Source organism: Perissodus microlepis, chromosome 8 (genome assembly GCF_051167445.1).
Source record: "Perissodus microlepis isolate ML-2025 ecotype Zambia chromosome 8, ASM5116744v1, whole genome shotgun sequence".
Taxonomy (NCBI): domain Eukaryota; kingdom Metazoa; phylum Chordata; class Actinopteri; order Cichliformes; family Cichlidae; genus Perissodus; species Perissodus microlepis.
The window spans coordinates 29,278,581-29,305,615 of record NC_140468.1 but is presented as its reverse complement, the minus strand read 5'-3'; the positions used below and the strand labels follow the sequence as shown (position 1 = coordinate 29,305,615).

At 45.1% G+C, this 27,035-nt stretch overlaps 3 protein-coding genes across 5 annotated transcripts; 1 reads left to right on the top strand and 2 right to left on the bottom strand.

Annotated features, from left to right (window-relative positions):
• Positions 1-72: 72 nt before the first annotated feature.
• On the bottom strand, positions 73-7,814 carry hhex (hematopoietically expressed homeobox). Its single transcript, XM_084938537.1, has 4 exons — positions 5,217-7,814; positions 1,420-1,598; positions 933-983; positions 73-834 (listed from the first exon to the last, which is right to left on the bottom strand). The coding sequence occupies exons 1-4, from the start codon at positions 5,605-5,607 to the stop codon at positions 586-588; spliced, it is 870 nt and encodes a 289-aa protein (XP_084794663.1). The 5' UTR covers positions 5,608-7,814; the 3' UTR covers positions 73-585.
• Positions 7,815-7,915: 101 nt separating this feature from the next.
• Positions 7,916-14,006, bottom strand: trub1 (TruB pseudouridine (psi) synthase family member 1). 3 transcript variants are annotated; one of them, XM_084938535.1, is made up of 8 exons: positions 13,756-14,006; positions 13,571-13,669; positions 11,321-11,376; positions 10,397-10,680; positions 8,793-8,932; positions 8,640-8,696; positions 8,340-8,565; positions 7,916-8,173 (listed from the first exon to the last, which is right to left on the bottom strand). In XM_084938535.1, exons 1-7 carry the CDS (start codon positions 13,901-13,903, stop codon positions 8,384-8,386), a joined length of 966 nt encoding a protein of 321 aa, XP_084794661.1. In that variant the 5' UTR covers positions 13,904-14,006; the 3' UTR covers positions 7,916-8,173; positions 8,340-8,383. The 3 variants fall into 3 exon arrangements, with proteins under 3 accessions (XP_084794661.1, XP_084794662.1, XP_084794660.1); XM_084938536.1 differs by having other exon boundaries at positions 7,916-8,565; positions 10,397-10,469; positions 10,599-10,680; XM_084938534.1 differs by having other exon boundaries at positions 7,916-8,565.
• Positions 14,007-14,181: 175 nt separating this feature from the next.
• lrrc45 (leucine rich repeat containing 45) lies at positions 14,182-26,771 on the top strand. The gene is made up of 18 exons (XM_084938532.1): positions 14,182-14,305; positions 14,732-15,017; positions 15,485-15,546; positions 15,647-15,717; positions 16,276-16,454; positions 16,611-16,739; positions 16,831-16,943; positions 17,574-17,632; positions 17,733-17,810; positions 18,846-18,981; positions 19,899-19,976; positions 20,057-20,168; positions 20,244-20,314; positions 20,408-20,500; positions 21,481-21,573; positions 22,485-22,658; positions 25,412-25,559; positions 25,706-26,771. The coding sequence occupies exons 2-18, from the start codon at positions 14,789-14,791 to the stop codon at positions 25,903-25,905; spliced, it is 2,025 nt and encodes a 674-aa protein (XP_084794658.1). The 5' UTR covers positions 14,182-14,305; positions 14,732-14,788; the 3' UTR covers positions 25,906-26,771.
• The last annotated feature ends 264 nt before the right edge of the window (positions 26,772-27,035 follow it).

Here is a 27,035-nt window from a genome sequence, read left to right as displayed (position 1 = left end):
CTTCATTTACAATGTTTAATTTTCAGACAGCAGAGAAAAGAGTTCACAGACCAGCTGAGCTGCATCGAAACGTTTGGATTGATTGTCAGAAAATAGTTTATTAGACATCAAACAAAACTGAATTTGCGCTACATTGATTATTTAATAAAATGTCACATAAAAAAACACACGCCGACACACACACACACACACGCAAAACAAAACAAAAAGAACTAAAAAACACGCTATAAAAACACGTATATGCTACAGTACAGAGAAACTGATCTACAGGCATACTATTCATCTGAAGAACATCTCTCTCTCTCACACACACACACACACACACACACACACACACACACACACAGAGTTACAGAACATTACGCATATGTACACAGGTTCAACAAAGAAGACAGTTCTGATGAAAGGCACTCTGGACGCGGGTTTGAGGGGCTGACTTGTCTTAGTATTACATCAGGAACCAGTCTATCAATCTGCAAGTCACCAGGCTGGAGGAGGAGGAGGAGGAAGGAGTTACAGCGACCCGACCGTCGAGGACGCACGAGAGCTTCAGTGTCCGAGGCAGATCTTTATGGAGCCTGTGTTTCAGAACTGGGGGTTTAGTGTGAAGTCCTCGTCGTCCTCTATGTCCAGTTCCTGGTCTGTGTCGTCTGACACGTCAGAGTCCAGCTCTGTGTGGGCCTGCTGTGAGGACACACAGTGTCCCGCTTGCGCCAACTCGGGGGCCGAGCCTGGCTGCCTCTGCTCCTGGTTCTGGATTCCGGCAGCCTCTATCATCTCATCTCCTTTCTTACCTCTGGAACTGTTATCCTCCACCTCCCTCTTAGGATTCTCCTGGTGAAAGCGAACCCCGTGGATTAGGAGACGGTACGAGTGTATTATATATGAGGGAGTGAAAAGAAGGTAGGGCGACATCAGTCACCGCTGCTCACCTGTTTTAGTCTTCGCCACTTCGCACGTCGATTTTGGAACCAGGTTTTAACCTGAAAGGAAACGTTCAAAAAAAGAAAGAAATGAATGATCTTCCTTCTTTAAATATTAAAACTCTGAAAGGATGTTTCTTATGCGCAAACTCGTCCGTAAGATTTCTAGCGTCAATTAAAAATTCGGTTGGTCCGCTATGTTCACGTGGAAGCGGTTTAAATTCATTTTGGATCAAGGCCACATTGAATCAAATCAGCACGCTGCACAAATATTACAAACCCATCGGTAATTCGCTACAAATTTCAACCATTCGCGGCCAGTAAATAGCTTTCTAGTAATAAAGTAGCAAAATCTAGTATTATGCTACATTCCAAAAACTTGAATAAATGTATAAAAGTGTTTCATCGAAAATTGCGGCCGGTCCTCCGGAGATCCTTCCAAACAGATGCAGGCCATTACGGCACATGTGTGTGAGCCAGAGAGGGCTCAGCTCACCTGTCTCTCGCTGAGCTGCAGCATCTTGGCCAGGCGTTTCCTCTCCGGAGGTGACAGGTACTTCTGAGTCTCAAACTTCTTCTCCAGCTCGATGGTCTGGTCGTTGGAGAAGCGCACCTGGCCGCCTTTTCTCTTATGTAAGGGCCGCTGGATGAACGGCGTCCACAGCAGAGGCTTCCCTGTGGAGAGATCCCACAGAATGCACCGTGTTTGAAATACATGAAATAAAACGAAATATTTGTTTTTGGCAGTGACAAACGTGCCCGCTGTCGAAAAAATAGCTGCAGCATATAAACCTTCCTGCTGCCATCCAACATGAAACGAATTAACAAAACACGCTAGTACGCGACATAAACACGGTGCATTTGTACTGCGTTATATTAGGCCCACTGACGGCATTTTCACTCACATTCACGCGTTTGAACTCTTGCGATAAATGAATTTTATCCACATGAAAATATAAGACAACACATTTCAAACATTTTCATTAAAAGCTCCTGAGCTGACGGCACCGGCCTATACGCAGACGTGCGCAGTGCAGAGACATCGAAAAGTCGAACTATTCGGTAACAGAGAGAAGATGTGTTTTTAGACTCTGTGGCCTCTCCCGGTCACCACAGACAGCTGAGGAATCCAATGTGGAACATTTTGAGAGTTTATTATTTTTTAGGATTAATTATTGGATAATTATTATTTGGATTTATTTATTTATTTATTTATTTATTTATTATTATTATTATTATTATTATTATTGTTGTTGTTGTTGTTGTTGTTGTTGTTATTATAACAGATAATAACAGATAATAATAATAACAGATGTAAAATTGTAATGAAGAATTTCTGAAGGACAGGGCATAAACAGGAAGAAAAAGTGGAGACTATTAGTTACTAAATAGCGGGAAATGTGTGGGATTAAATAAGCTTGCGCTTCTTTCTACTGCATTTTGAAATAAATGTAAGTTATTTATAATTATTATTGTTTTGTTTGTTTGTCTCTTTTTTCTCTGTTGTTGTTATAATATTTTAACATGTTCAAAATAAATATTTCATACAAATACAAATAATTATTATTATGATTATTATGATGTTTTATGTGTTTGTTGTTTTACACCGGTGCTGATTTTAATGAGGCTCAAAATCTCCAAAAGTCTCGATGTGCTTTTCAAAGTTTATACCCTAAAACTCGATTAGAAATGAACATAATTCCTAATTTACTGCGGATTAATGAGGGGAAAGGATCGGTGCTGTTGAAGAGATTTATTGGAGCGAAAGGCCGCTGGGTGTAATCAGAGGTGTTTTTGTCCTGTCTGCTTTCCTCCCCGGGTAATGGCCGGGAACAAACAACGGCAGCCTGCAGCCTGCTGCGAGCTGTCTTTTCAGGAAGGTCGTGACAGTGAAAACTATGGCCAAATATCCGCTTCATGTGCTTCCTGCTTTGCGGTATGATTATAGGCAATGGCATCCACCAACAGACACTCCTGTGCTCAGCTCTGACACAATATGAATGTTTGTGGTCGAAACTGCTGTCAAAGACCTTCTTATTGCTGCGCTTTTCCTAAGGAAGTTAGCCAATCCAGCCCCAAGAGACACTGAGCGAAAATACAAGTACAGGAAAGATTGAGTAAAAATCAATTTGCGACAAAAATGAAGGAAATGACATAAAATGAAACATTTTCACTGAATATGCGTTAAGTTGACGTGCGAGAAGTTTGTGTTCGTGCCTTTTACGCTCGGCTAATAAAGATCTGTGAAACTGAAATGATAAGCGCTAATTCGTTATAATTGTGGTAATTAAGCACGCGCACTTCTGTTTGAAATATTTCGTACTCACAGTTTTTGTTGGCTTTGTGTTACTTTGTAAACATTTCTGCCGTTTGTGCGCACAGCGGCCTGCAGACATAGTCTCATCAAATCAGAGTATTAACGTGATCACTATAAATCGATGCACAGATGTGGCGGTTGGGATAACTCGTTAATAACAGTTTCATAAAACTGTGAGTGACACAGATCGGAACATAAGCGGGCCTGAAAGCGCGCGCACTGCGGGCTGCTTAAAATAGCCAGAGGAGGTGTGCGCGATATTTATAGAGCACAGCATCTTTAATCCGCTGTTCGAGAAGACATATCATACGAGATGATTACAGATGATTGTAGGCGCTGACACCAATCATTGTTCTCCTCGGGCAATCTCAGTTCGTGCTTGTTTGTCGTCTGTCTGAAAGGTCAGCTCGGTTGGGAGGACAAGACTGTAGCTGCTGTTAGGGGGACTTTATCTTTCTCATAAGTCCCCATTAGCTCTCTGTTTGCCTTATTTTCTTCTCGCCGCCAACCATAAAGAAAGTCAGCCACATCCTCGCGAGCCCGGCAGAGGAAGTGCAACAATATGTGAAAAACGGATCCCGGGCTATCAGAGGCCGAGTGTTTCCTGAATATGTCTGTATTGAGGATGTCGATAAAATAATCAGCAGCGTGCAGCGGGCTCCCGAGGAAGCGGCTGGCCGGGTGAGACAGGAAAACATTTAACAGCTTCTGAAACCAGATTTACTCCTATCGACAGGCTCACAGCTTCCGCTACGAACGGAAAAAGGCCCGGCTTGTTCAGCAGCACACAGTCAGACGGTCCGCTTGTCACACTATACTTAGGAGGACCATCACTTCTGGCCTCTAACACGGCGCACAGCGTGTGTGATGGCTTCAAGCACCCCGTGAACATCATGCAAAGCAGCTTTCACGGCTCCATACTCACACAGCCGATTTCTAACAAGCCCACAATATCAAGATCGGCTTGTTTCACGTCGGCCGCTCCTCCAGTCACCGCCACTATTACTAATACTGCTAATAATAATAATAATAATAATAATAATAATAATAATAATAATAAAAACTTGTGGCAAGCTCATGGTCAGTCAATACCCTAGAGAAAAATAACCTAACTACTTGGTGCTCAACAGTATATGACGCACACACACACGCACGCACACACGCACAGCAGTGAAATAACAAGTGATTTAGGGCCTGGCTATGTTTTAGTCACTGGCTGACTCGGTCCTCTGATGTTTCAGAACAATGGGAGTCAGGAAAACGAGTCAAGGTTGCCATGCACCTCCCTATCACCACCAGCAGCAGCACACTGAATGGATATGCCTGCTGCTATTGTGGCCCCAAATACGTCTGTCACAATAACAATGTGACTCATGTGTGCGTGGTCGGGCATCATGCACAAATGTTCTTGTGAGACCAAAATGAGCTGAAGGATTCGCGAAGACGCACAAAGTGTGTCCTCGACTCTAAAGTGTGTTTAAGAGGAGCAGTGCAAGTGTAGATGATCTTGAGTTCGACATGCATGACCAAGCGTGATGCTTATGCAAAAATGGTTTCGTTGGGACTGAAACGAAGCTTGTGAAGACATTAAAGTTTTCATGCAAAGAGCAAAAAGTTGTCTTACTGCCACATCATCCAAGTGTATATGTTGCCGCGAACAGATTTCAGGTTCACCTAAATTGTCACTGAGGGATATAATGTCCAATAATATATGATTTATTCTTTTTTTTTTTACAATGCAAATTGTGAATATATGACCTTAACTATTTTAAGGGTCCTGATTTCCAGTGAAATAAAACCAGCAGTGCAGACTTGAGGAACTGAGTTTAACTGGCGCATTTCCACACAGGAAAACAAGAAACGTGATGCTGGCTGTCTGACGGCAAGACAGCAGAAAAGGAGAAAATGCCCCGCAGGATATGTTTGCTAAAAAATGATAAGACAAATATCAATGATGGAAATGAAATGGAACTCACCGAGAGGGTCGTGCCTGAGCAGCGCCTGTGCGTACTCCCCCATGGAGCGGTGGTGTTGCTGGTGAAACGGGTAAAAGGAGCCGGTGAAAGCCCCCGCCGAGGCGTACGTCGCCGTCAGCGCAGCGTGGTGAGACAGCGCGGGGTGGATCGGCGTGGGTTCATAAATCGGGGTTCTGTACGGCGAGATCAAACTTTTGAAGGACGAGTTGGGAGACGGGAGAGTCGGCGTGGGGATGACCGGAGTGGAGCAGGAAGATGAGGACGTTGGCGATGAAGAATAGGACGGAGATGTGGAGGTGGTGGTGGAGGTCCTCCCCAGAATGTCCTCGATGTAGAAGGGGGTCGGGTGTGCCGGCTGAATTGGGGTCGGTGCGTAAAGCGGGACGCTCATGATGCCGATCACCGCTGCTGCGCACTGGATCCAAACTAGGGGAGAGCTTCGCGTCTTTAGTCCCGCAGCCTTCCTCTTTCTATCACAGCAACTTTTTTATGAGCCGCGCTAACCTCTGCTCAGCCAGTCCCGAAACACAACGACCAGAGCCTGTTTCCGAGCTGCTCGGGAGACCGTTACACTGTTTTAGTGTCCATCAGGTTGCTGAGGAGCTGCCACTCTGCTCAACTGTTGCTGCTGTTATCTGCCTGCAGCCGAAGGAGGGAGGAGATAAGTGGACGGCCAACTTCCTGCAGGTGGCCGGCGGCCGTTTCTGATTGGCTTGCACGCAGTTCTTAACGAACCCCACAGTGATCGGATGACAGGAGAGGGGAGATAATTGTGTTTCAGAAGACTCGACCCGACGCAAACAGGTAATCAGAAAACAGACGAATGTAATGGAACAGAGCCGGCGCTGATAGTAGCTGGGTCTTAAAATGCAAATACGGACCAGCTCACACTTCAGCCTCCTCACGGTCACACTCCTAAGAGTGTACACCGCCCATAATGTTTGAGTAAAAGTCACACTCCTACTCAGCTCAAAAACTGTTTGCATTTACCCAAAGTACCTCAATCAAAACTTGCATGCAAAATCATATTACTGGGTCATGCCCGAATAATGAGCGTGAACATCCGTTTATTGTTGCAGTATCTGCATACTGCTGCGTCATATATGTATTAGCACAGTGATATGTGTAACTTGGCACAATAAGAAATACGTTTTCACATAAATGAAATATAATAGTACATGCACTGTTACACAGGAGGAGCTTTACAGCGTTTTCGTGACCTTGTCTGTTAGCAGCTCTCAGATGATTTAATGGTAACTTTTTGAGGATATTTTGCATTAGAGCCGGGCTTTCAAAGATAAGTGTGATTTGAAATGATAGTTTTCACTGGTTTTGCTCCAGGAAGTATCATGTCACAAGTCAGCGGATTGGCCCACGAGGGTAGCTGTCCAAACTGTTTAGGTTCTCCCAGCCACAGATCGGAATCATTGCTTTATGCAAAAAGACATTCCCCGTGGTTTGGCACCACGCTGAAGTAAGACAGTTAGGCAAACAGCGCGATGATGCACTTGTGTGAATAACATTTCTTTGTCAACATTGTTTTTAAAAATGTTGAACAAATGTTGAATTAGCAGCTGTCAGATGTAAAACCCACGTGAACAGAGCAGAGACAGCACGCAGCGCTGGTTTTATACCCACACACACCTTTGTCTAGTCAAACGGGCCGCAGCCTTATCTTAACAGTGTAATAGAGGCCGACTGCGATCCACGGCCCCAACGGTGCTGCTCAATCAAGTGGGATTAACTCCTGATTTGAATGCTTGGAGTTTTCCTGTGAAATCCACTCTGGGGTGAGATAGCAATAAACGCTCGTGTATGTAACGGCTCACTAAGTGGGTGGATGTCCCTTCACGCGTTAAACAATAACCGGAGACTTCTGCTTTAGTTACAGCGGGGCCCAGCTGCACGCGCGGAGGGCCTCGCGACATTTTATCGTCACACGAGTTCATTAATCGTCGCTGGAAACGGCGAGTCGCACCTGGGAGCCGGACGACGGCGTTTATCTGCTCGCTCCCCGAAACCAGCCGCTGGCTCGATTTCCTGGCGCGCGCCCCCGTCTGCCAACTTTCTAACGGCTGTAATTTAGATAAAGCGGACTCCGAGAGCAAACAGCGCTGTAAGCAGCCTTTAAGACATCAAAGACATCCACAAAACGGCTAATATTTGGACTGAGACAATCATTGCAGCTCATTGATCCGGCCAGCCTCCCGTGGCGTCAGACTCCGGGCCAAAAACCGCTGATAACTCGAGTGAGCCGCCCCCCGGCAGCTGGCGCCATATATCTGCCATTGTCAGTGCAAGCCACTCACAGTCTCCTCCTCACGAGTCAACAGTATCCCAATTATCAAACGCATCGGGATGTGCCCGGCCTTCCTTTGTTCAAGTTTGGAATGACCGAGGAAACGGTAACCATGAGAAACGGCACAGAGCATGCGCTATGGAAATAAAGCAGCAGGTGATACTCGGAAAATTAGAATAAGTATAACCATGCATACGCACTCTGTACTTGGTTTGGGCCCCTTTTGCATGAATTACTGCCTCAATGCAGCGTGGCGTGGATGCTATCAGCTGTGGCGCTGCTGAGGTGTTATGGAAGATTGTGGCCACATTTTGCACGATATTTGAATTCTTCGAGTTTCACCTGTAGATGTCTTCATTGTAGTGGGAAGCTTAGAAGCAAAGAAATAACAGTCCACGCGTGAGTTTGGACGAGCTCAGGGGGCTTTTTTACTTAATCATGTGCATCACTGCACTGAGCAGGACTCAAGGAAGACTTTGTAAAAGACATTTTTACAACAGTGAACTGAACTGAGTGTAGGCAGCCTATAAAAACAAATCAGATCCTAAACTTACAACAAAAACTTCACAGAAGATGTTCGGTGCCACAGACACTGATCTCGCCGTTCCCTCGGAGCTCCTCGCCGGTCTTACGATCAGGTTATTTACTCTTCACAAATCTGTGCAGGTCAAGCAACATAGTAACCTGCTGAGTCTCCTTTGCTCACGTTTCTCATTATATAACTGTTTGCTTTACAACTTTTAATGTAAGGTGTCATGATGTTCAAACTTTGAACCACACATGTAACTAAAACTGAAGAGTATGAACCAAAAATCAGTCATTACATGAAAGGAAACCCCTTCCTCTTCCCTCTGGATCCTGGTCCCGGTCAGGTGACTACCTTCTTTGGCTTCGGATGGTCCTCCTCCTGCTCTCCCTCTGAGCAGGTCTTCAGCGAGCGCAAGACGTGTTCCAGCGTCCACTGCTCCTCGTGTAAGGCGTGCTCCTCCAGAGTGAACGGACCCTGCTTTGTTCTGATCAGCTCCTTCACATGAGCGCAAGAGGACAGAGCTGCAGCACACAGACAGCGTTACTCAGCAACATGTCGTCGATGGAAAGGTGAAACAGGTGGAAGGCAGTCTCACCTTTTCCCAGGTCATCCACCAAACTTCTGACATAGAACCCACCACCACACTCAATATCTGCAACACGAAGGGAAGCGAAACATTCAGCCAAAGAGGACACAACACCTAAAAGCCTGTTTGAGAGGAGTCGCTGTGTGATGCAACGTGTCGAACCCAGAGTGAAGAGAGGAGGCTTGAACTCCTGCAGGGTCAGGTTGTACACCGTGACTGGCCTGGCCGGTTTGGCATCCACCTTGTGACCCTTCTTCAGCAGGACAGACAGACGTTGGCCATCCTTTTTTAATGCCGAGTATCTAAAACGATTATAAGAAAAGAGTTAGTTAAAAAATACACACATTTAGCACTAAGAACTGTTTTTATATGAACTCCATGTATAATGACACAAAGGCACTGCTCCCTGCATCAGTGTGAATCAGCACTGCAGTAGAGGCAGTGAGCAAACAGTCACCTCCAGAGGCTTCATAGGTCACTGCGCTACATTAATAAGACAAAAAACCCTCAAATGTTTAAAGAACTCTGAAAGCTGGACCATTGAGAGGCCTTTCATTCATTCTCCCAGGGGACATGAACGGCATTAAAGGACACACAATCAGTTTACTGCAGCTGGACATTTAGATCTCAGAGCATCTTCACACAGAACTGGGTCCACACTCCGCCCTCAGTGAGCCCACACATCACTTCTTAGCCTTTACAACAATTAGTCATTACGGCTCTTTGATCATATCATTAACCTGTAACATGCCATCAAACTGGCTGCACATTCAAAGAAAACTGGTTTCAGTTCAGCCACTTGTTGAAGCCTCTGGCGTCTACTGCAGCGCGTTGTGCGCTCTGCTGTGAAGGCGATTGGCTGCAGACTCCCATCTCTGCAGGGCCTGTGCACCTCCAGCACACTGGGGCGTGCAGCTGGGATCACAGCTGACCCTTCTCACCCTGGACTCAGTCTGTTTGACCTGCTCCCCTCAGGCAGGAGGCTCCGGTCCATTCGCACCAGAACAGTTTCTTCTCCTCTGCTGTTGGACTCATGAACAGTAACCATAAGACTGGTCCCACCCCAAACACATGGCCCCATACTTCTCTGCATCTGTTCCAGTTTTGCACACATGTATATATTAATCTGCTTAGCACTTTTCATTTTTATGTTTATTTAAGCGTTTGCCTTCATTTCCTAATGTTGTAAACCTGCTCAACATTTGGCAATAAAACCTTTTCTGATTCTCATCTTTGCTTGTGTAGACTCAAAATGATGACACGGCTAATGTCCCTCAGAAAATGGAAACAGTTTCTCCACACATGGATATGTAGGCCTATTTTAACAATCACAGTCATTTTGTGGTTCCCTGATTTGAATTTTCCTGCTGCATCAGCCAACCTGGCACATTCCTGGAAGCGTCTGTGATAAAGCTGGAAATTCACATCGAAGATGAACCGTCCAAAGCCGTCATCGCGCCTCTGAGTTCAATTCATGCACCTTCATGTAAGGTAAGCATCGAACCACTGCACCACGGAGCCACTAAACGACTGCAACCCCCAAAAAGGAAACTCACATGAACCCGACGTTTATACATCTACCATCAAATCCAACACCATCCCAAACAAGCACAGTAACAGAGGACGTGAAGTCCTGAGCTGCTGCTCTGAAAAGTTTTAGGTTTCGTTTTATGTAAAAGAAGATTTCATCTTAAGAAATAAACGTTTCGTTTGATCTAATTAATGCTTCAGACGTTTGGATGTTGACTCCCAGAAGCCGTACTCACAGCGGAGGCACTTGCATGATGTCACCAGTGAAAGCTTTCAGCTTTTCCTCGACGTCCAGCCTGGTTATGTGTTCTAGAGAGGAAAATGTATGAAAACATGACTCACTGAGAGACAGACGGTAAAGGAGAAGCCGAAGTTTGCAGATTATCCTGCTGTGTCGATGGATCTGAAAGATCGAATGAACGGATTTACACCATTTACCAAAACCTTTCTCCAGAGTCACGCTGCCGGTGGCATCAAGAGTGTCTGTTGCTTTTCCAAACTCTCCAACGGCAACATATTTCTGAAAAACACACAACATGTGTCACGTTTGTGTTTCCCCTTAAAAGAAACACCAAGTTCATCCACAGTTAACAAGTTACAGGAATCATTCATGCACTTGTCATCGCAGACATCTAAAGTTCACGAGGCGTTCGAGTCTGTTGAGAAGCTGTATTGCATACACGCTACACAATGTCCTTATCAATATATTTGCATGTGTACTTGTACCTAAAAAAAGTGCTTCTTCTACACACACAGAGGTTTGTGTTGTGGTTTCTAACAGCTCGTTAGTACCTGTTAGATCTGCTACCATGAAAGCAGGAACAAACCAATCAGCACGTATCGACACAATGCTAGAAGTTCATGGGGAAACGGACTTCACTGTGACACAAACTGAAGGACGCGTCGTTTTATTTGGAACATGTCAGTGTGCATCTGTTAAACCAACATGTTTGGCTTCATCCAGGTAACGACATACGTTAGAGTCAGAGCAGCAGTCAGAGCTTGGCTGTGCTCGTCAGCATGCACAATAAAGAACAATCAGACAGGCACAGCAGTGCAGCTCTAACCTGCATTAATGCACGGTGCCTCGCACTTTTCACCAGACGTCATGGTTTAATGCACATTTTAGTTTAGTTCAAACAGCAGTGAAGCAAACTGACCTTTGACCCAGTCAACATTGTGCTGAGCATTTTGGTGCCGTTCCCAACACCAACAACTGAAACAAAGAGAGTCCAATGATTAAAGTCCTGCTAGCGCCCCCTACAGGTTGAAATGTTCACTGAACTCACTTTTAATTCATTCATCTAATCAAAGTTCACCAAACTCAGAATATACTGAAACATTTATATTTAGTGTTCATCTTTGTGCTTTGTTAAGTTGATAACAACCTTTATTCCCTTCTTCATGACATCATCACCTGGGACTTTGCAAGCAGCAGTGAAGCGGCTGCTTTTCCCTCAGACTGACCCAACATCACCTGACTGAACAGCTTTTCTTATGCTTACGGATGAGGTGGAGGCGTGCGCAAATCAGACAACATGGCATCGTGCTGCAGGATGTTGTAGCAGCCATGCTGGTTAAAAGCAGTCTTCCTTGGGCGAGACACTTCACCCGTTGCCTACTGGTGGTGGTCAGAGGGCCCGGTGGCGCCAGTGTCCGGCAGCCTCGCCTCTGTCAGTGCGCCCCAGGGCGGCTGTGGCTACAATGTAGCTGCCATCACCAGTGTGTGAATGTGTGGATGACTGGATGTGTAAAGCGCTTTGGGGTCCTTAGGGACTAGAAAAGCGCTATACAAATACAGACCATTTAATTCAACCACAGTGAATTAATTTTTCCTAAAATTATGGGTGTGGCCACTTTGCCAGACGTGCCAGCACAATCAGCAGGGTTGTCTGGTAGGTTCATCTCTGCTAACTGGAGTCAATGGACCAGACTTCTGCACTTTTAGCTGCATAGGTGCTTTATAAAACACTTTAATAAAGATAAGAACTACAGTTGGGCTCATAAGTTATAAGGAAAATCAAGTCCTATAACATCATTGTTCAATGACAGTGGTTTAACTTGCATTTGAAGGAGGCCGTCATTGATTTAAAAGCACAAAAACAAAATACAGCTATCAGAGAGCAAATTATCAATGTAGTCCATTCTTAAAAAGATGGAAAGCACGGGCCGCCCAGAAACACCTAAAGGCCCAAAAACACTGAAGAAAATTTAAATGAATTCTTCATTTGAAGAAATAAAAATCCTGACACAACATCGACTCAAGTCCCAAAAACAGTTGAGGAGCTCGGCCTGTCATTGCTAAAACCTACGCCATGGTGCAAACCACTGGTTACACTCAAGACCAAGAAGGCCGGACTACATCTGCCAGGAAACATTTAAAAGACACAGTTCTGGAGAAAAAAAACACTTTTATCAGGTGAAACTGAGATAAATTTGTACAAAAACGATGGGAAGACAAAAAGTATGCAGAAGGAAATGAAGCATTGTCAAACATGCTGGAAGCAGCATTATGGGCTTGTATGGCTGCCAGTGGAACTGTGCCACTTAAAGATGGTGTGACTGCTGATAAAGCAGCTCAGAGTTAGACAAATGGGACACTGACAACCTGGGACAGCCTGTTCTACACTGTAGAAATGCAGGAAAAAACACCTGATAGCTCTAACGAGGTGCCCACAGACACTGAAGCTGTTTCCACTGGCACCTTGATGGAAGTGAGAGAGAAGGAAAGACAGGAGTGTGGAGGTGCTGCCTGAACATCATCTGTGATATCAGTACACCTCTCCAAGGTTGTGTTAAAAAGTCCACCGGCCTCGCTCCTACACATCTCCACACCTGCACAGGTGTGTCATCTGGACCATTCCACTCTTCATAGAGGATGACGGGCCAGCACCAGGGGTACACTGCTTATGAGGAATATAGCTTTATATCAAAACAATAAGAAGATCAGATTTCATGATTTTACTATATTTTATCCATAGAAAAATAGCAAGCATGTTGTCATAGAAAATGCAGGAGTCACGATGTCGCGGACTTTCCCAGGACACGCGTGGGAAGAAAAATGTGCAAAAGAAAAGAAAATGCACCTGTTACAGAAAAATGTTAAAGTATTGAAAAAACAACTTCTAGACAAACGACAGTGTATCTCGGGAATTTGAGATTGTTATCAACATAAATCAATTTGATCTTAATAGTGAACTCTGCAGTTCAGCACAAAACGCCCCCAGACATGCATGACTGAATCAGACTGGGGTGATATGGAGCAGCCCTGAAGGTCGGGCCCTGTCGGTGCTTTACCGATAATAACAGTAAACACGGAGGGTGGGACTGACCCCCTCCTCCCAGGGCAGGAATGACAACAGTCGCACGTGGCCCAGCACCGGGACGTGAACGCTAGCCTAGCCGCTTACCCAGCACCCCGCTGGCAGCGCTGTCCAGCGTCCCTCCGTGTCCCATCTTCAGGCTCTGGTTCTTCCTCTTCCGCGGGTTTGGATTTTTGACTCCCGCTTCTGAAAGATAAAGCGACACAAACGGTTTACGGTCAGCTTTCCGCAAACACCGGGCTGAACGTCCTGCTGCTGTTTGGTCCCGTTACCCTTGAGCAAAGCTTCCTTGAGTACATTTAACACGTCCGCGGAGGTCGGCCCTTGTTTTTTATATATCGCAAACAATCCGTTTAAAGCCTGTAGTTGCGACAAAGAACTAGTTATCGCAGGGACGGTGTTACTGACGCTCCCGGCCATGCTCGTTTCTCTTTTCTTTGGCTAATGTCCATCTTCTTCTTTTACCCTCAGTGGCAACTATGCGACCCGTTGTTGTCTTTACTGCCCCCTGCTGGTTGAGCAAAAACTCCGTCTTCCTTCTGCATGAATAACATTATTAAACAACACGACGCTTAACAACCTTCTGTTTTTGACGATCTGTTTAAACAGTATTATAGGCAGTCTTAGCTCATCCTCACACAGATCAGGCCTGATAAAAACCAACAAACAGATAGATAAATAAAGACTTGTTTTTTCGAAACTACGTTGACCAAAATGCTTTGCGTCAAACACTTCCTAGTTACTCTGTGCCCTGGTTTCCTTTTTCTGTCAGCTGGTCGAGCTACAACAACAATAACTGTCAGGACGACAGTTTTGGTGGAGGTCTGTGTTTTTATCTTAACCTGTAATTATTATTTTGATCGCTAGTCACGAAATCCGGTTTAAACACCTCCTTACTTTGATCATCGGTTTAAGATTTGATTGTCCCGCGCGAGCCTCTGACTCGCGTGGAGATAGCTCCTCGCGTCACTTTCATTCAAAACTGGCTGCTCAGCGTGGCTCTGCCTGTTACAAGCTACCATGTAAAATACACGTCAGTACGCTTTAAATGCACACAGCCGTGCAGGCTGGTCGCTGCAGTGGTTACAGTTGATTCAGTGTCGTGTGATCATCAATCATTTCTTAAATTTAGCGAAAGCTCGGCGTTTTCGTTATTGATTAATGCATTTATCTTTGATACATAGAAAATCAACAGCACATGTATCGATAGCAGCAGTAGCAACTTTTGTCTCTCCTTCTTTTCACCAGTTGGTCTGAGGACGGAAAGCTCTGCTCATCACATGATCAGGAGTCTGCAGAGCCTGGATGGAGGATTTCAGGCGGATATACCTCCGTCTGTGTAAGGAGGGAGGCGTGGAGCCTCAGGAGGGTGTTGTAGCTCAGCTCCAGGAGAGCAGGTCTGCTCAGGGCTCCAGACTGGACCTGAGTGGACAGAGCCTGTCTGCAGATACCTGCTCAGTGCTGGCTAAGGCCTTCCATAAGGATATTGTCTTTACTGAGGTGTCACTCAGTGACTGCATGCTCAGCGAGGAGGGTGCGTAAGGACAGTCTTTATGTAATGTGGAGAATTATACAGTATGTGCAAGTGTATGGTGCTCAGTGATGTCAATGATGCAGTGATGTGGCCCTGCCCGAGTCACACTGCTGCGGCACGTCTATTTAATGTACTTTAGTCAGTCTGATGATTGATAAAACTATCAGAACGAGTGTGTTAGGCTACATATCACACAGCTGCTGTCAACAAAAAGTCCTTTGGTTCTGATCCTGAACACATCTTCACATTTACAGAGTTTGCCCTGCTTGAATTAGAAGGATAAATGCAAGCAGTCTTTTTTAAATGCAACAAACAAACAGAGAAATAGAACACATTCATATAGATCTTTTTTCTCATTAGCATAATAAACCACATTTGCTGCTCTGGTAAATATTGTGACTCAGGATGCTGAGTGCAGGTTAAAATTCTGTGTGTGTGTTAGTCACTGTGCTGTGTGTGACTCTCAGGTGCCAGAGTGCTCCTCAGTGGACTGTTTGACAACACGACTGTCAAAGTCCTGGATCTGAAGGTACCAGCTCCCAAATTAGACTCTCCACACACGGTGACACTAGTTTTATCTTATTGGACAATATCTGTGTGTCCTTAGGTTGTGTTTTTATTGTTCACAGGGGAATAACCTGAGATCATCAGGAGCTGAGGTGCTGGGACAGTTGTTGGCACAAAACAAGACGCTGCGCAGGTAAGACTCATGCTTTTCCTGTCTGACTACGATTTCATTCCTTTCCCTTATGGCTGTTAATAGTTGTGTAGTACCAGTTTACAACAACAGATCGTAAGCTGTCTTTTAACAGCAGGAGACCTGTGAAAGCCCGCAGGCTGAGTGTAGAGACACGCAGACACTTTAGTGATCACACAGAATATTTAGTAGTTGAGTTAACCACACAAAAACCGCTGTAGTCACTTCTGTTTTTGGTGAGAAACACTCTGACACTTTGTATTTCACCACCAATGAGTTTCAATCAAACAACCAAGATGTGAACAAAAATATTGCATTTGTGTTTGATTTTCAAACACATGACATGAAAGTAAGAGCAGACAGCCTGTAGTGTGGGACATCATATCCTGGAACTTGGAGGTCATCATACTGAAAACAAAACAAACCCATCAGAGAGACAGCAGAAACGTGACCAAACGCACAGTCTTATCACGCATTTCTGATCATTGAAGGAACCTGTCAGCACATAGTGTGAGTACTGAAGAGTGTCCCTAATTAACTGGCAGTGTTTGGCTTTTGCAGGCTGGTGCTGGAGTGGAATGCGTTGGGCGTGTGGGACGAAGCTTTCTCGCTCTTCTGCAGCGGTTTAGTTTCCAACTGCGCGCTGACGCAGCTGGACCTGCGCAACAATCAAATCAACCACCATGGAGCGTCGGAGCTCGCTCTGGCACTCAAACGCAACAGCACACTGGAAGTTCTAGGTGACTCTAACTGGTTAACGTCATGTACCGTGTTGTTTGGTAGAGAACAGCTTTTAAGAGCAGCCTCCGTCGTAAGGCAGCATCATAAGTTTAGGTTGTAGAGGCTGCTGTTGTCATCAGCAGATGGTCCATGCTAACTCCTCTTACCTCTATCAGATCTGAGGTGGAACAATATTGGTCTGCTGGGAGGCAGGTCCATGCTGGAGGCACTTCAGAACAACAAGAGCATAGTGCAGCTGGAGATGGCTGGGAACAACATTCCCAGTGACACGCTGAAAGCTCTCGGTAAGTCCTACCTGAGGTCGTAACGCTAGCAGTATGGCTTTGTTAGCGTTACTATAACATGGTCACGCTGAGAGCCATCTTTACCTTTCAGAGCAGGCCACAGGGCACAACTCAGACAGGCGGTCCACCCTGAGGGAGAGTCGCAGCCGCACACAGGTCCTCAGCAAGGAGATTCAAACACTGAAGGAGGAGAAGGGCCGGCAGGTAACCTCGCATTCCCGAACTGCAGACACCACAGGTCAGCCATTCACCTCCAAGAAACATTTCTCCCAGAGAAGCGATCAGAAGTCTACAACCTGTCTGAATACGGGACTTCTGATCCTCCCAGCACTTGCACCACCAGTAGGAAATCCCAGTGCATGCACTCTTGTAGCTATAGCCCACTGTGATTACAGATCCACAGATCTACAGACCACAGGATGGATTCTGTAATGGTTTATTTTCTGTGTAGTGATGCACCTTTATTTACTTTTCCAAAAGACAAATGCAAACAGATCAATGTCAAAAAGCAATTTGCACTCGAGAGGTGAGTGCAGCTGTTTCTCATCACATAGTGGACACACAGCCTAGTTCCAGCTCAGTGTCCATATCAAAGTGAATCCCATAAATAGCCAAGACACACATATTGGTACAAATCAGGTTAACGTTTGGACTAAGCTGATAATGGTGGAGCGAGGGTTGAGGGAGTCTGATATCTTCACGGTTGTCTACACAAATTTTTAATGTGTAGTCAGATATTTCATAATGAACCACAGTAATGCCCAGTGGGGGTCAAAATGTCCAGATAACCTACTCAGATTAAATACAGTTTTTTATTTCTAACTTTTGTTTCAGTTCCTAAGCCTGATGGAGACCATAGACAGGCAGAGGGACGAGATGGGACGCTCCAGTAGGTGAGCGGTGACTCTGTGGCCATTGGCCAATAGCCTGGAAGATGGTGTGTGGAGACACCTGCATCCTCTTATGATTCTGTGACTTTCTCTCTGTCGTCAGGTCAACCTCCAGTCAGATCGGCCAACTTCAGGAAGCTCTGAACGAGAGAAAGTCCGCTGTCAACTCTCTCACCGCAAAGTAATCGTTTCCTCCTCCGTCAGTCCTCGTCCAGTAAACAGCTGTGTGAGAAGACAGCTGCTCGTATATGTGGCTGTTGCAGACATACAAGAAGAAAGCACGAGGATCACTTTATATCAGGAGACTTGGCGCTCAAAAAAATGCTGAAATCCACGGAGAGTTCTAAGCCCCTCCCCCAGTTAGCCAGTCATGTCGTGTTGCCGCGTGTGAACAATAGGTTGTAATGCTGTTAAACTGTATGTGTGCCCAGCAGGTGTGGAGTAACGTGTCACAGGAAAGCTGTTTACATATACTTTGTTACAGAGTCACAGAATGTTGTTTGTTTTTGACGCGTGGGTTTGAGTCCCACTGAGCACTGAAGTGATCGTTGTCCAAATAACTGCCTGGATTTGATCTGAGATGGTTACAGAGTAGCTAGAGGGACTTTTCTGGGATGCTCAGTCAGACGGTGGATGGACGTTTACAATCTAGCAGAAACGCAGGGTTCTGACTTACTTCAAGGTCACAGCTTTCAAATGCTGTGGATACATCTGGAAAAACACAGTACATGCAAAAATGCCCCCAGACATCTTGCAACTGAAGAATTTTTGCATGAAGCCACGGCCAAAAAAGTCAGCAAGCTGAGGAGAGCGGTGGACAGTTATGCAAAAGGCAGAGGAGTTATTTCTGCCAAAGAGGGAATTTTACCCGCAGAGAACAAGAGAAACAAGAGGGAGTCCAGCCCTCCTCTCCTTCTAACCAACACCTTTATTATGAGCCACTCTGCAAATGCAGAAGCGCTGATGCGTTAGGACACTGGGATGATCGATGACGATTATGGTTTCCAGTATCCAAACATGATAGAAGTTCTTTGTTTGTCCTATTTTCCTGATAGCGATGTCATTCTGAGGAAGTTTGCAGGAATGTCTCGAGACTTGGCACAGACGTCAGTTTGGACAAAGGATTAGCTGATTAGAGTTTGGTAGTCAGAGATTAAAGATCAGTGTAACCGGGGCCTCAAACATGCGTTTAACAGCATCATCTGTTGTTGTGCAGGCTGCAGATGACAGAAGCTGCCCTCGCACTCTCTGAGCAGAAAAACCAAAACATGGGAGAGCTGCTGTCTCGACTGAAAGCTGAGAAAGAAGAACAGAGGGAACAACACAGCAAAGAGAGGAAGAAAGAGCACGAGGTACAGAGTGATGGCAGCTTTACCTTTAAATGGTAGGACACTCATAAACAAGCTGAAACACATGACCGGCATGTACATGCTACGTGGCCGATGAGGTCACAGAGTCAGCAGACAAATCCAGCAATACTAAAACATAATAACATCATGCAGAGCAGATGGTGTTATAGTGCTGCTGCAAACCCAACACTGCAGTTAGCTTTGACACTGGTTTGTAAGGAATAATGGATCCAGTCCTGCTTTAAAAGTGGCTGCATGACCGCATCACATAGAGGGCCTGAGGTGGAGAGAGTCAGCTGCTTCAGCTTGTGAGAATAAACGTTAGTGATGATGTTTGCTGCTCACAAAACAGCAAGACAGTGGCTCCTCTTCCTAAGGTGGCTGAGGAGGACTGGCACAGACGGACATATCACCTCCTTCTGTCATCCAGAGTATTCTGTGGCTGCATCGATAGGCTGAAGCGACAGCAGGTCTGTCCCGCCTATAGAGTCTTCACATTCCTGCTGTGGGCAGGTGTTAGCGGAGCATCCACACCTGAAACAGCAGCAGTTATACAGCAGTAGAAGTTTCAGTCCACAAACCAGCAGCTGCTGAACTGATGAGAACCCAAACTCTGACTTCACCCGCAAACCAAACTCACTCTACAAACGAGTTGATTTCAAATTGCACATAATTCACATATCCCAGAACATTTATGTGCACGCACACTACTGCGGACAGTAAAGTTTATATTAATACAGAATTTTTACTAAGTAGTGTTTTAATGCACAAAATTCAAAAAACTTTGAGTAGAGTGTACGACCACGTCACACATTTGAGGGAGATCTTCTTCCAACGACACCTGACGTGTGTGTGTGTGTGTGTGCGTGCGTGTGTGTCTGTGTGTGTATTACTGTCACCTCTTTCCGTCCGTTCTGTAGGACGCTGTACTGAGACAGGGAAAACTCCTCAGAGACATCCAGAACCTGACAGACACCAACGGTCAACTGAAGAATAACGTACGAGGCCTGTCTTTTCACATCATTTGCACTTTGGTATTTGCACTGTGAGCACTCTGGGATGTTGGTGTGTGTGTTAGGTGGAGGAGATGGAGCGCAGGTGTAAGTCTCAGCAGCAGCTGATCTTTGAGCTGAAGCAGGAGCTGACCACCAGCACAGCTGAGCTCAAGCTGCGACTAGCACAGGCTGAAGGTAACGTTATCAGCTATGAACATATAAAGTCCTTTTGTAACGTGAACGGCAGCAGAGATTTCCTGTGTCTGACAGACCGTTTGGAATCAGAGAAGCGAAGGTCCAAGCAAGCCCTCGATGACATGGACGGTCTCCGGCAGAAAGAGGTGTGCTGTTGGGGAATCAAAATAAGAGCAAAATGTTTTAATAGATGGGGTCATTTTAACAACATCAGTTACTGAAAGTTTGTTCCTGTGAAGGTGGAGCATATAAACCGACATCTAGAAGAAAGTGAGCGGGCCCTGCAGGATCGCATTTTCAAACTGGAGGGACAGCGGATACAGCTGGAGGAGGTCAGAGCTCACACCACTCAAACTGCAACGCAACATACAAGTATTTATATGTTTACCACAATCAAAGTGATCCGTGCCATGTGTTACATCACCCAAATCTGTGACAGAGGAACTTGGCATACCACATAAGATACACTCTTGTATCATCTGGCTTCATGGACAGATAGAGCTGGGTGTCATCTGCATAGCAGTGTAAATGTATGCTATGTCTTCTAATGATGCTGCCTAAGGGAAGCATGTATAATGTAAACAGAATTGGTCCTAGCACTGAACCCTGTGGAACTCCATAATTAACCTCAGTGTGTGAAGAGGACTCTCCATTTACATGCACAAACTGGAGTCTATTAGATAGATATGATACAAACCACTGCAGTGCAGTACCTGTAATACCTGCAGCATGTTCTAATCGCTCTGATAGGATATTATGGTCGACAGTATCGAAAGGATCCAAAACTGGAGTGTCTCTGATTTTGATCTGTCATATTGTGAATGGAAGATATATACATTACCTGAAGGCTGTCAGTTGATGATATCAGAATAGTGACAAATCCAGGGATGTACGAGCTTTAACACGGAGCCTGAATTTAAGTTTGTTTCTTTACTATATTTAAGGTTCAGTGACAAAGACTGTGAGTCTCCGTTTATTTAAGGATTGAAGGGTCAACTTTCCCTAACTGTATATTCCAGACAGTTATTCAAATCCACAAGCAAACATCTCTTTGGCACCAGGGAATTTCCCCGTTATCAGGCCAAACTGAAGGTGACTGTAGAGAGCATGGGACACCTTGGTACTGCAGAGGACAATGATAAAACCACAGCTGCTGCACATAGTTTAATAAAACAGTTTCCCTGTAATCTGGGAGCATTTCTACAGAATAAATGACAGTGAAGTGGAACTCTTAATCCTACACCCAGAGTGGGAGTTAACAAATCACCCCGAATCTGTTTCTCATGATAATCTGTCGTCTCATCTGTTCCAGGAACTGAGTAAAGCTAAAGCAGCGTTTGTGGCAGAAAGGGCCCAGGCAGAGGAGGAGCTGGGAAGAGTGCGAGCTCAAGTGCGTTTGGAAGAGGTGAGTTCAAACTTTGGTCACTTACTGAGTCACAACCTAAGTTTTCAAAGGTGGTGAGTGGAGAACGAGCATCTCCACTCCGGTGGCCGTACTTTTCTTTCTCCACCCACCACTTTGTCTTTGACTAGCAGGACGAGTCATTTACTCAGAGCTCTGAGGAAAAGCAGAGCGTGGCTGAACCCCAAAGACCCAACTGTCATCATGCTGTGTGTACGACACTGTGTGTGTGTGTGTGGAGGGGGGGGGCAGTGCTTCTGCGCAGTGTACCAGGGGCATGGAGAAAAGCTGTCGTACCATAGGCACGAGGAGTGTGTGTGTGTGTGTGTGTACAATGTCACTGTGTGCTGACCTGCAGAAACAGGAAGAAGCGTCTCGCTGTCTGTGAATCTCTAAATCTTGTACATGGATTGATGACGGTCGATTTCCCAGAGACTCCTTAAAAATGACCTTAGTCCTTAAATTAATTTTTCAAGCGTCTTGAAAATGTTCTAAGCTGAGTAAAAAACTCTTTTTACTTTGCTTTGACCTCCAGTGACCCTGCAGTCACAGCATCAGGCAGAGACGAATGTGATCATTCCTCATGAATGGGTTAAATGCAAACTGCACCATATTTTATTTAATATATGAATATTTTGACGTACAGTGAGCACAAGCTCGCTGAAGTGGCAAAGACAAAGAAACTGGAGGAGGCAAACTGACTCCACAGGTTCCTTTTTAGAATAAATGTTCTCTCCTTTAGTTACACAGATTTGTTGATTTATCACACAACTGATCACAAAATCAATATGGGCAACTTATTGGGATTGCATCATATTGTAAGTTTCCCTAATGTTAAAAACCACTGTCACCTGTAATAGCTGGACTCTAATACCTGAGAAAGCATTTCCTTCTGTGTTGATTCCTCTGAGCAGCAGGAGCACGTGTCGTCCTTGGAGGAGAAGCTGCGCTCGGTGCGTTCATCCCTGCAGGAGGTCCAGCTGCACTGTTCCCAGCAGAAACAGACCATCTCTGAGCTGCAGGCCAAGAACAGCCAGCAGAGCATCGAGATGGACGGACTACGACGCAGGATAGAGGAGCTGCAGCAGGTCAGGATGCACCACCTGCCTGTTGTACAAACACCACTCCAACTGTAGCTCCTGTATCTACAGCAGAGTTTGGGCCTAGAACAGGTTTCAGCTGCCACACCTCTAACTATAAGACCCACCAGCAGAGGTGGCTAAAGTACACACAGTGTTTCCATACTTGTGTTAAACGTTACTCAGTAACAGTGAAACAGTACAGGCTCTGAAATGTACTCAGAGTAAGGACATTACTGCCAGATGCTTTTGTGGAAAGCTAACTGAAGCTCATGCTCTGTTATCATTACAATCAAATAATATTAGCACATAAAAGTAAAACCTCTGCCTCCACATTTAAACAGAGAAATGAGTACTAGAGGTGGGTTTTTATAATCGATTCATCGATTAAAATCGATTCTTACTTGGATAACGTGATATCGATTTATTAAAATCCTGAATCGATTTTTAAATATAATTTTATTTTGCCCGAAACGCCAGAATCTCAGGTTACACCTCACAACATTTCAACAACCACCAAACAGCTAAAACAGTGAATGAGAGCAGGAACACGGATTCTGCACAGAGACGTAAACACAAAGCTCGGACCCGCCAACGCATCAGAATCACTGAGATGTCGCCTTTCTCACCGACGGCACGGACACGGTCGTGGCTGAAAGCCGACAGCTCGCTGATGCTGATGTTTCGGCGGGTCGAGCTTTGTGTTTACGCCCTTTTTGCGCTGATTCTGAAGCTGTTAGTTTGATCTCTCTCCAAACAATATTGACTGAACCAGCAGCAAAAGAAGATCCAAACTACGCTTCACATAAACAACAACTCTGACTTTTGCTGTTTTGCTTCCACCACGATAAAAATCACACTTCATGCACAGCTCTCTCTCTCTCTCTCTCTCTCTCTCTCTGTAGTTTCCTGTCTAAAAATCTGTTTTCTGCATTATTCGCTTGCTTATTACGCACAAGTTGTTTACAGCGCTGTCGGCCGCTGTTTTTTTCCTTTTATTTACTTCCTACAAGAAAGCCTCATTTCTGCTCTTCAACAGGCTTCTGAACTTATTAAAAACTATGCAAAATTGCAAAACGCTCAGCTGTGTCTGTAATCAAACCTCTGTAACTTTGCTCTGCTTCACTTCAGCAACATCAGGTAATGTTCAGATGTTGATTAATGGTTTTCTTTCTTTTTTGATCTACTGCAGAATATTTTTATAAAATCCCAGGCCAGGAAAATCACCTTCATGCTTTTCTGTGTTTTATCCTCAGTTACTTTGACACAAAGGCCTCTGCTGTGATGCTCACACCTTTGATAAAGTCTCACAAGTGTCAGCTTCCTTTTTATAGATATAAAAATATGGAAATGTACTGATGCATGATCTGAATTATAATATTTCTGACTGAGGCAAAATTTCCCCGAATCAAATAGAATAGAATTGAATCGAATCGTGGATCGAATCGATTCTAGAAATCAGTGATGGTACCCAGCCCTAACGAGTACAGTCGGGGTCAAAGGCTGGCAGTGCTGGCTCCATGTTGCTATTGTGAGCTGCAGCAGGTCTTCTTTCTCTGCAGGCTGTGATCAGCTGACCTGTGCCGCTGCTGCTCTGAGGTTTACAGCTCTTACTGGTTTACTGTAACACAAGCTATCTTGACTGATTTCCTCTGCCTTCATGCACACTCCTCTGCTGCAGTGCTAGCTTGATGCTGAAGCACCTACTTTAATACCCGAGCATAGCTCCATAAATGATACATCAATGTTATGATTTTGTCTCCTTCATTTCTTTGTAGGCAGTAAACCTCGGTGATGCTAGATATACAGCTAGCTTGTGTCAACAGGAAACCAAAAGACAGGAGCAGCCCTGAAAGCACAGCTACCATAGCGTTGGCTGCATACAGCCAAGCATCTGTGCAGGCTGTTGACTGATGTAGCAGACCGAGCCAAAGGCCATATATAGGGGTGTTGAACTCCAGGCCTCGAGGGCCGGTGTCCTGCAGGTTTTAGATCTCACCCTGGGTCTACACGCCTGAATCTAATGATGAGTTCATTACCAGGCCTCTGGAGAACTGCAAGACATGTTGAGGAGGTCATTTAGCCATTTAAATCAGCTGCGTTGGATCAAGGACACATCTAAAAACTGCAGGACACCGGCCCTCGAGGCCTGGAGTTCGAGACCCCTGCTCCACACAGAAAGGCCCGGCCAGGCGGTGGAATCGAACTCTGTGAGGCAGCAGTGCTAACCACTGCACCACCGTGCTTATGAATGAATGAAAGTAACCTTAGATATCAGCAAAGTGCTACTTATATTCATTCATGAGTCCATTTCAGAGGCATGTGGTCTGTAAACACTGTGACGTGGACCTCCAGTGACACTGTGAGGAAGCCTGCAGGAACTTTTGTCCTGTAACATTAAACAGTCTGCCTTCTTTCATCTGAACAACATTGTCTAAAGGGAAGCTCCTGACTCACAGTGGAGCTGAAAATAATGAAAATATTTCTGACTGATTCCTAATCCTTGTCCTGAATCCAGAATGCAGCACCAAGAGCTCTGGAAGAGAAGTTGTTTCTACACATAGAAAGATTTTTTTCATTGGCTTTGAATTGTTCTAAAATTTAAATAAAATCTAAAAAGAGAAATAACTGAAATTGAATTAAAGATGTTGGAGCAGGGACAAATCTGTACACTGACTAGAACAGTTACTGTCAGAGCCTGAAACGCTGAAGTAAATTGGCCTAATCTGAAATGATAAATGAGGGGTGCTGTGCTCTTACAGGAGCTGTGCTGCAAAGACCAGGAGAAGGTGGCTGAGGTGAGCCGGGTGAGGGTGGAGCTGCAGGAGCAGATTGGACATCTCCAGGCAGAGAGGACGGCACAGGGAGCACTTAAAGAAAAGATCAACGCTCTGGAAAGAGAGCTTAAAGGTTCGCCGTCCGGTTTTGTTCTGGTTACTTTTAAACTTTACATAAACTTTGCGTCTTTGTGCCAGGACTGTCTGGAAGCAACAGTGTGATTTGATTGTGTGCTGCTCTCTTTCATGCTGTTCTCTCTCCGGTTTGCCGTCTTGTAGTGCTGAGTAGTAACCACAGGGAGGCTCTTCTGGACAAAGAGAGTGAGATGTCTTCCATGTTGGAGAAGCTGCGGCTGAAGGAGGCAGAGATCCATAGGATTAGGGAGGATGAGGCCAACAGAGCCAGCTATTTGCAGAGTGCCGTCCTCTCGTACATTCACGGTTCTCCTCTGGGACACCACAGCAGCCTCCAGAAATGAGCCAGCAGGGCCTCTCTCAGGGGTCCCGCACTGGGCAGGACCAGGCATAGCTCCACAGAGCTGAAGAATATTCTGACGTGGACGATCAGTGCTCAGCAAATAATAACCATACCTAACATAATGTTAAGAAATGACAAATCTCATCAGGACGTGCTCAGTTCAGTGGTGTGCTACTTTCTTTTTTTATTGCTACTTTTAATAAATACACAGCGCACTTTTTAGTGCCAACACTTTCCACACGTTCCAGTGAGTGTAGTAGAAAGCAACAAGGTTTTCACATGATGAAAAATAAGAATCAGCTGTGCATTTGTAAAAGGAACTTTGGATTCACTGAATGATGGAGCGAATGGATTTACAGTGGCTGAGGGGAAGAAGAGAGAGCTGTCTGAGTAAATACTGATTTCAAAAACTCCTAACAGTCCAGAGGCTGCAAGGCAGCCATCAAACATCTGCAGATGTTTCACAGTCACACAGCTGTTCACACACATCCAGCACATGGTGACTATGACCTTCCACATGTGAAGGTCAACGCTGCTGAAAGAGTCCTGTGATCAGAACCTGGTCTTGTGTCATAAATTTCCATTTTATGTCCTTAGCTCACACAGTACACGTGATAAACTGTACTTAGCTTTTACTGCAAGCGAGCGTCATTCCTGCCACATTTATCCAGTTTGAGCAAACGTACATGTTTACAGTCAAAATGATATTTGGTTCAGATATACCTTAATATTGTATACTACAGAGTAGACACTGATGCAAAGCAGGACGCCTGCTGTTTTTACATTTTATAATGAAAGTCCAAATAAAGCTGTTCTGTTTCAGGTCTGCTATCAGTGACAAACCAGCATTTCGTTGTTTTGTGTTAATGCATTGTGATTCCGTGGTTGATCTGGATTATTCTAACAGATAAGGTTACAGTAGTGATAGTGATGGTGTGGCGTGTTGTTGGGGTGGGGATGTATGAGGTCACTAGTATTGAAACTGCAGCCAAAGATCATTAACTGCCAAGATGGTTCAGGCACAAGCTTGTGGAGCTTTAACGTAAAACTGCTGCGCTGCTGAAATTCATATCCAGGGGATCGGGTCGTTTAAGATTTCTTTTTAATGCGTTCAAACTTTCATCAATTGGA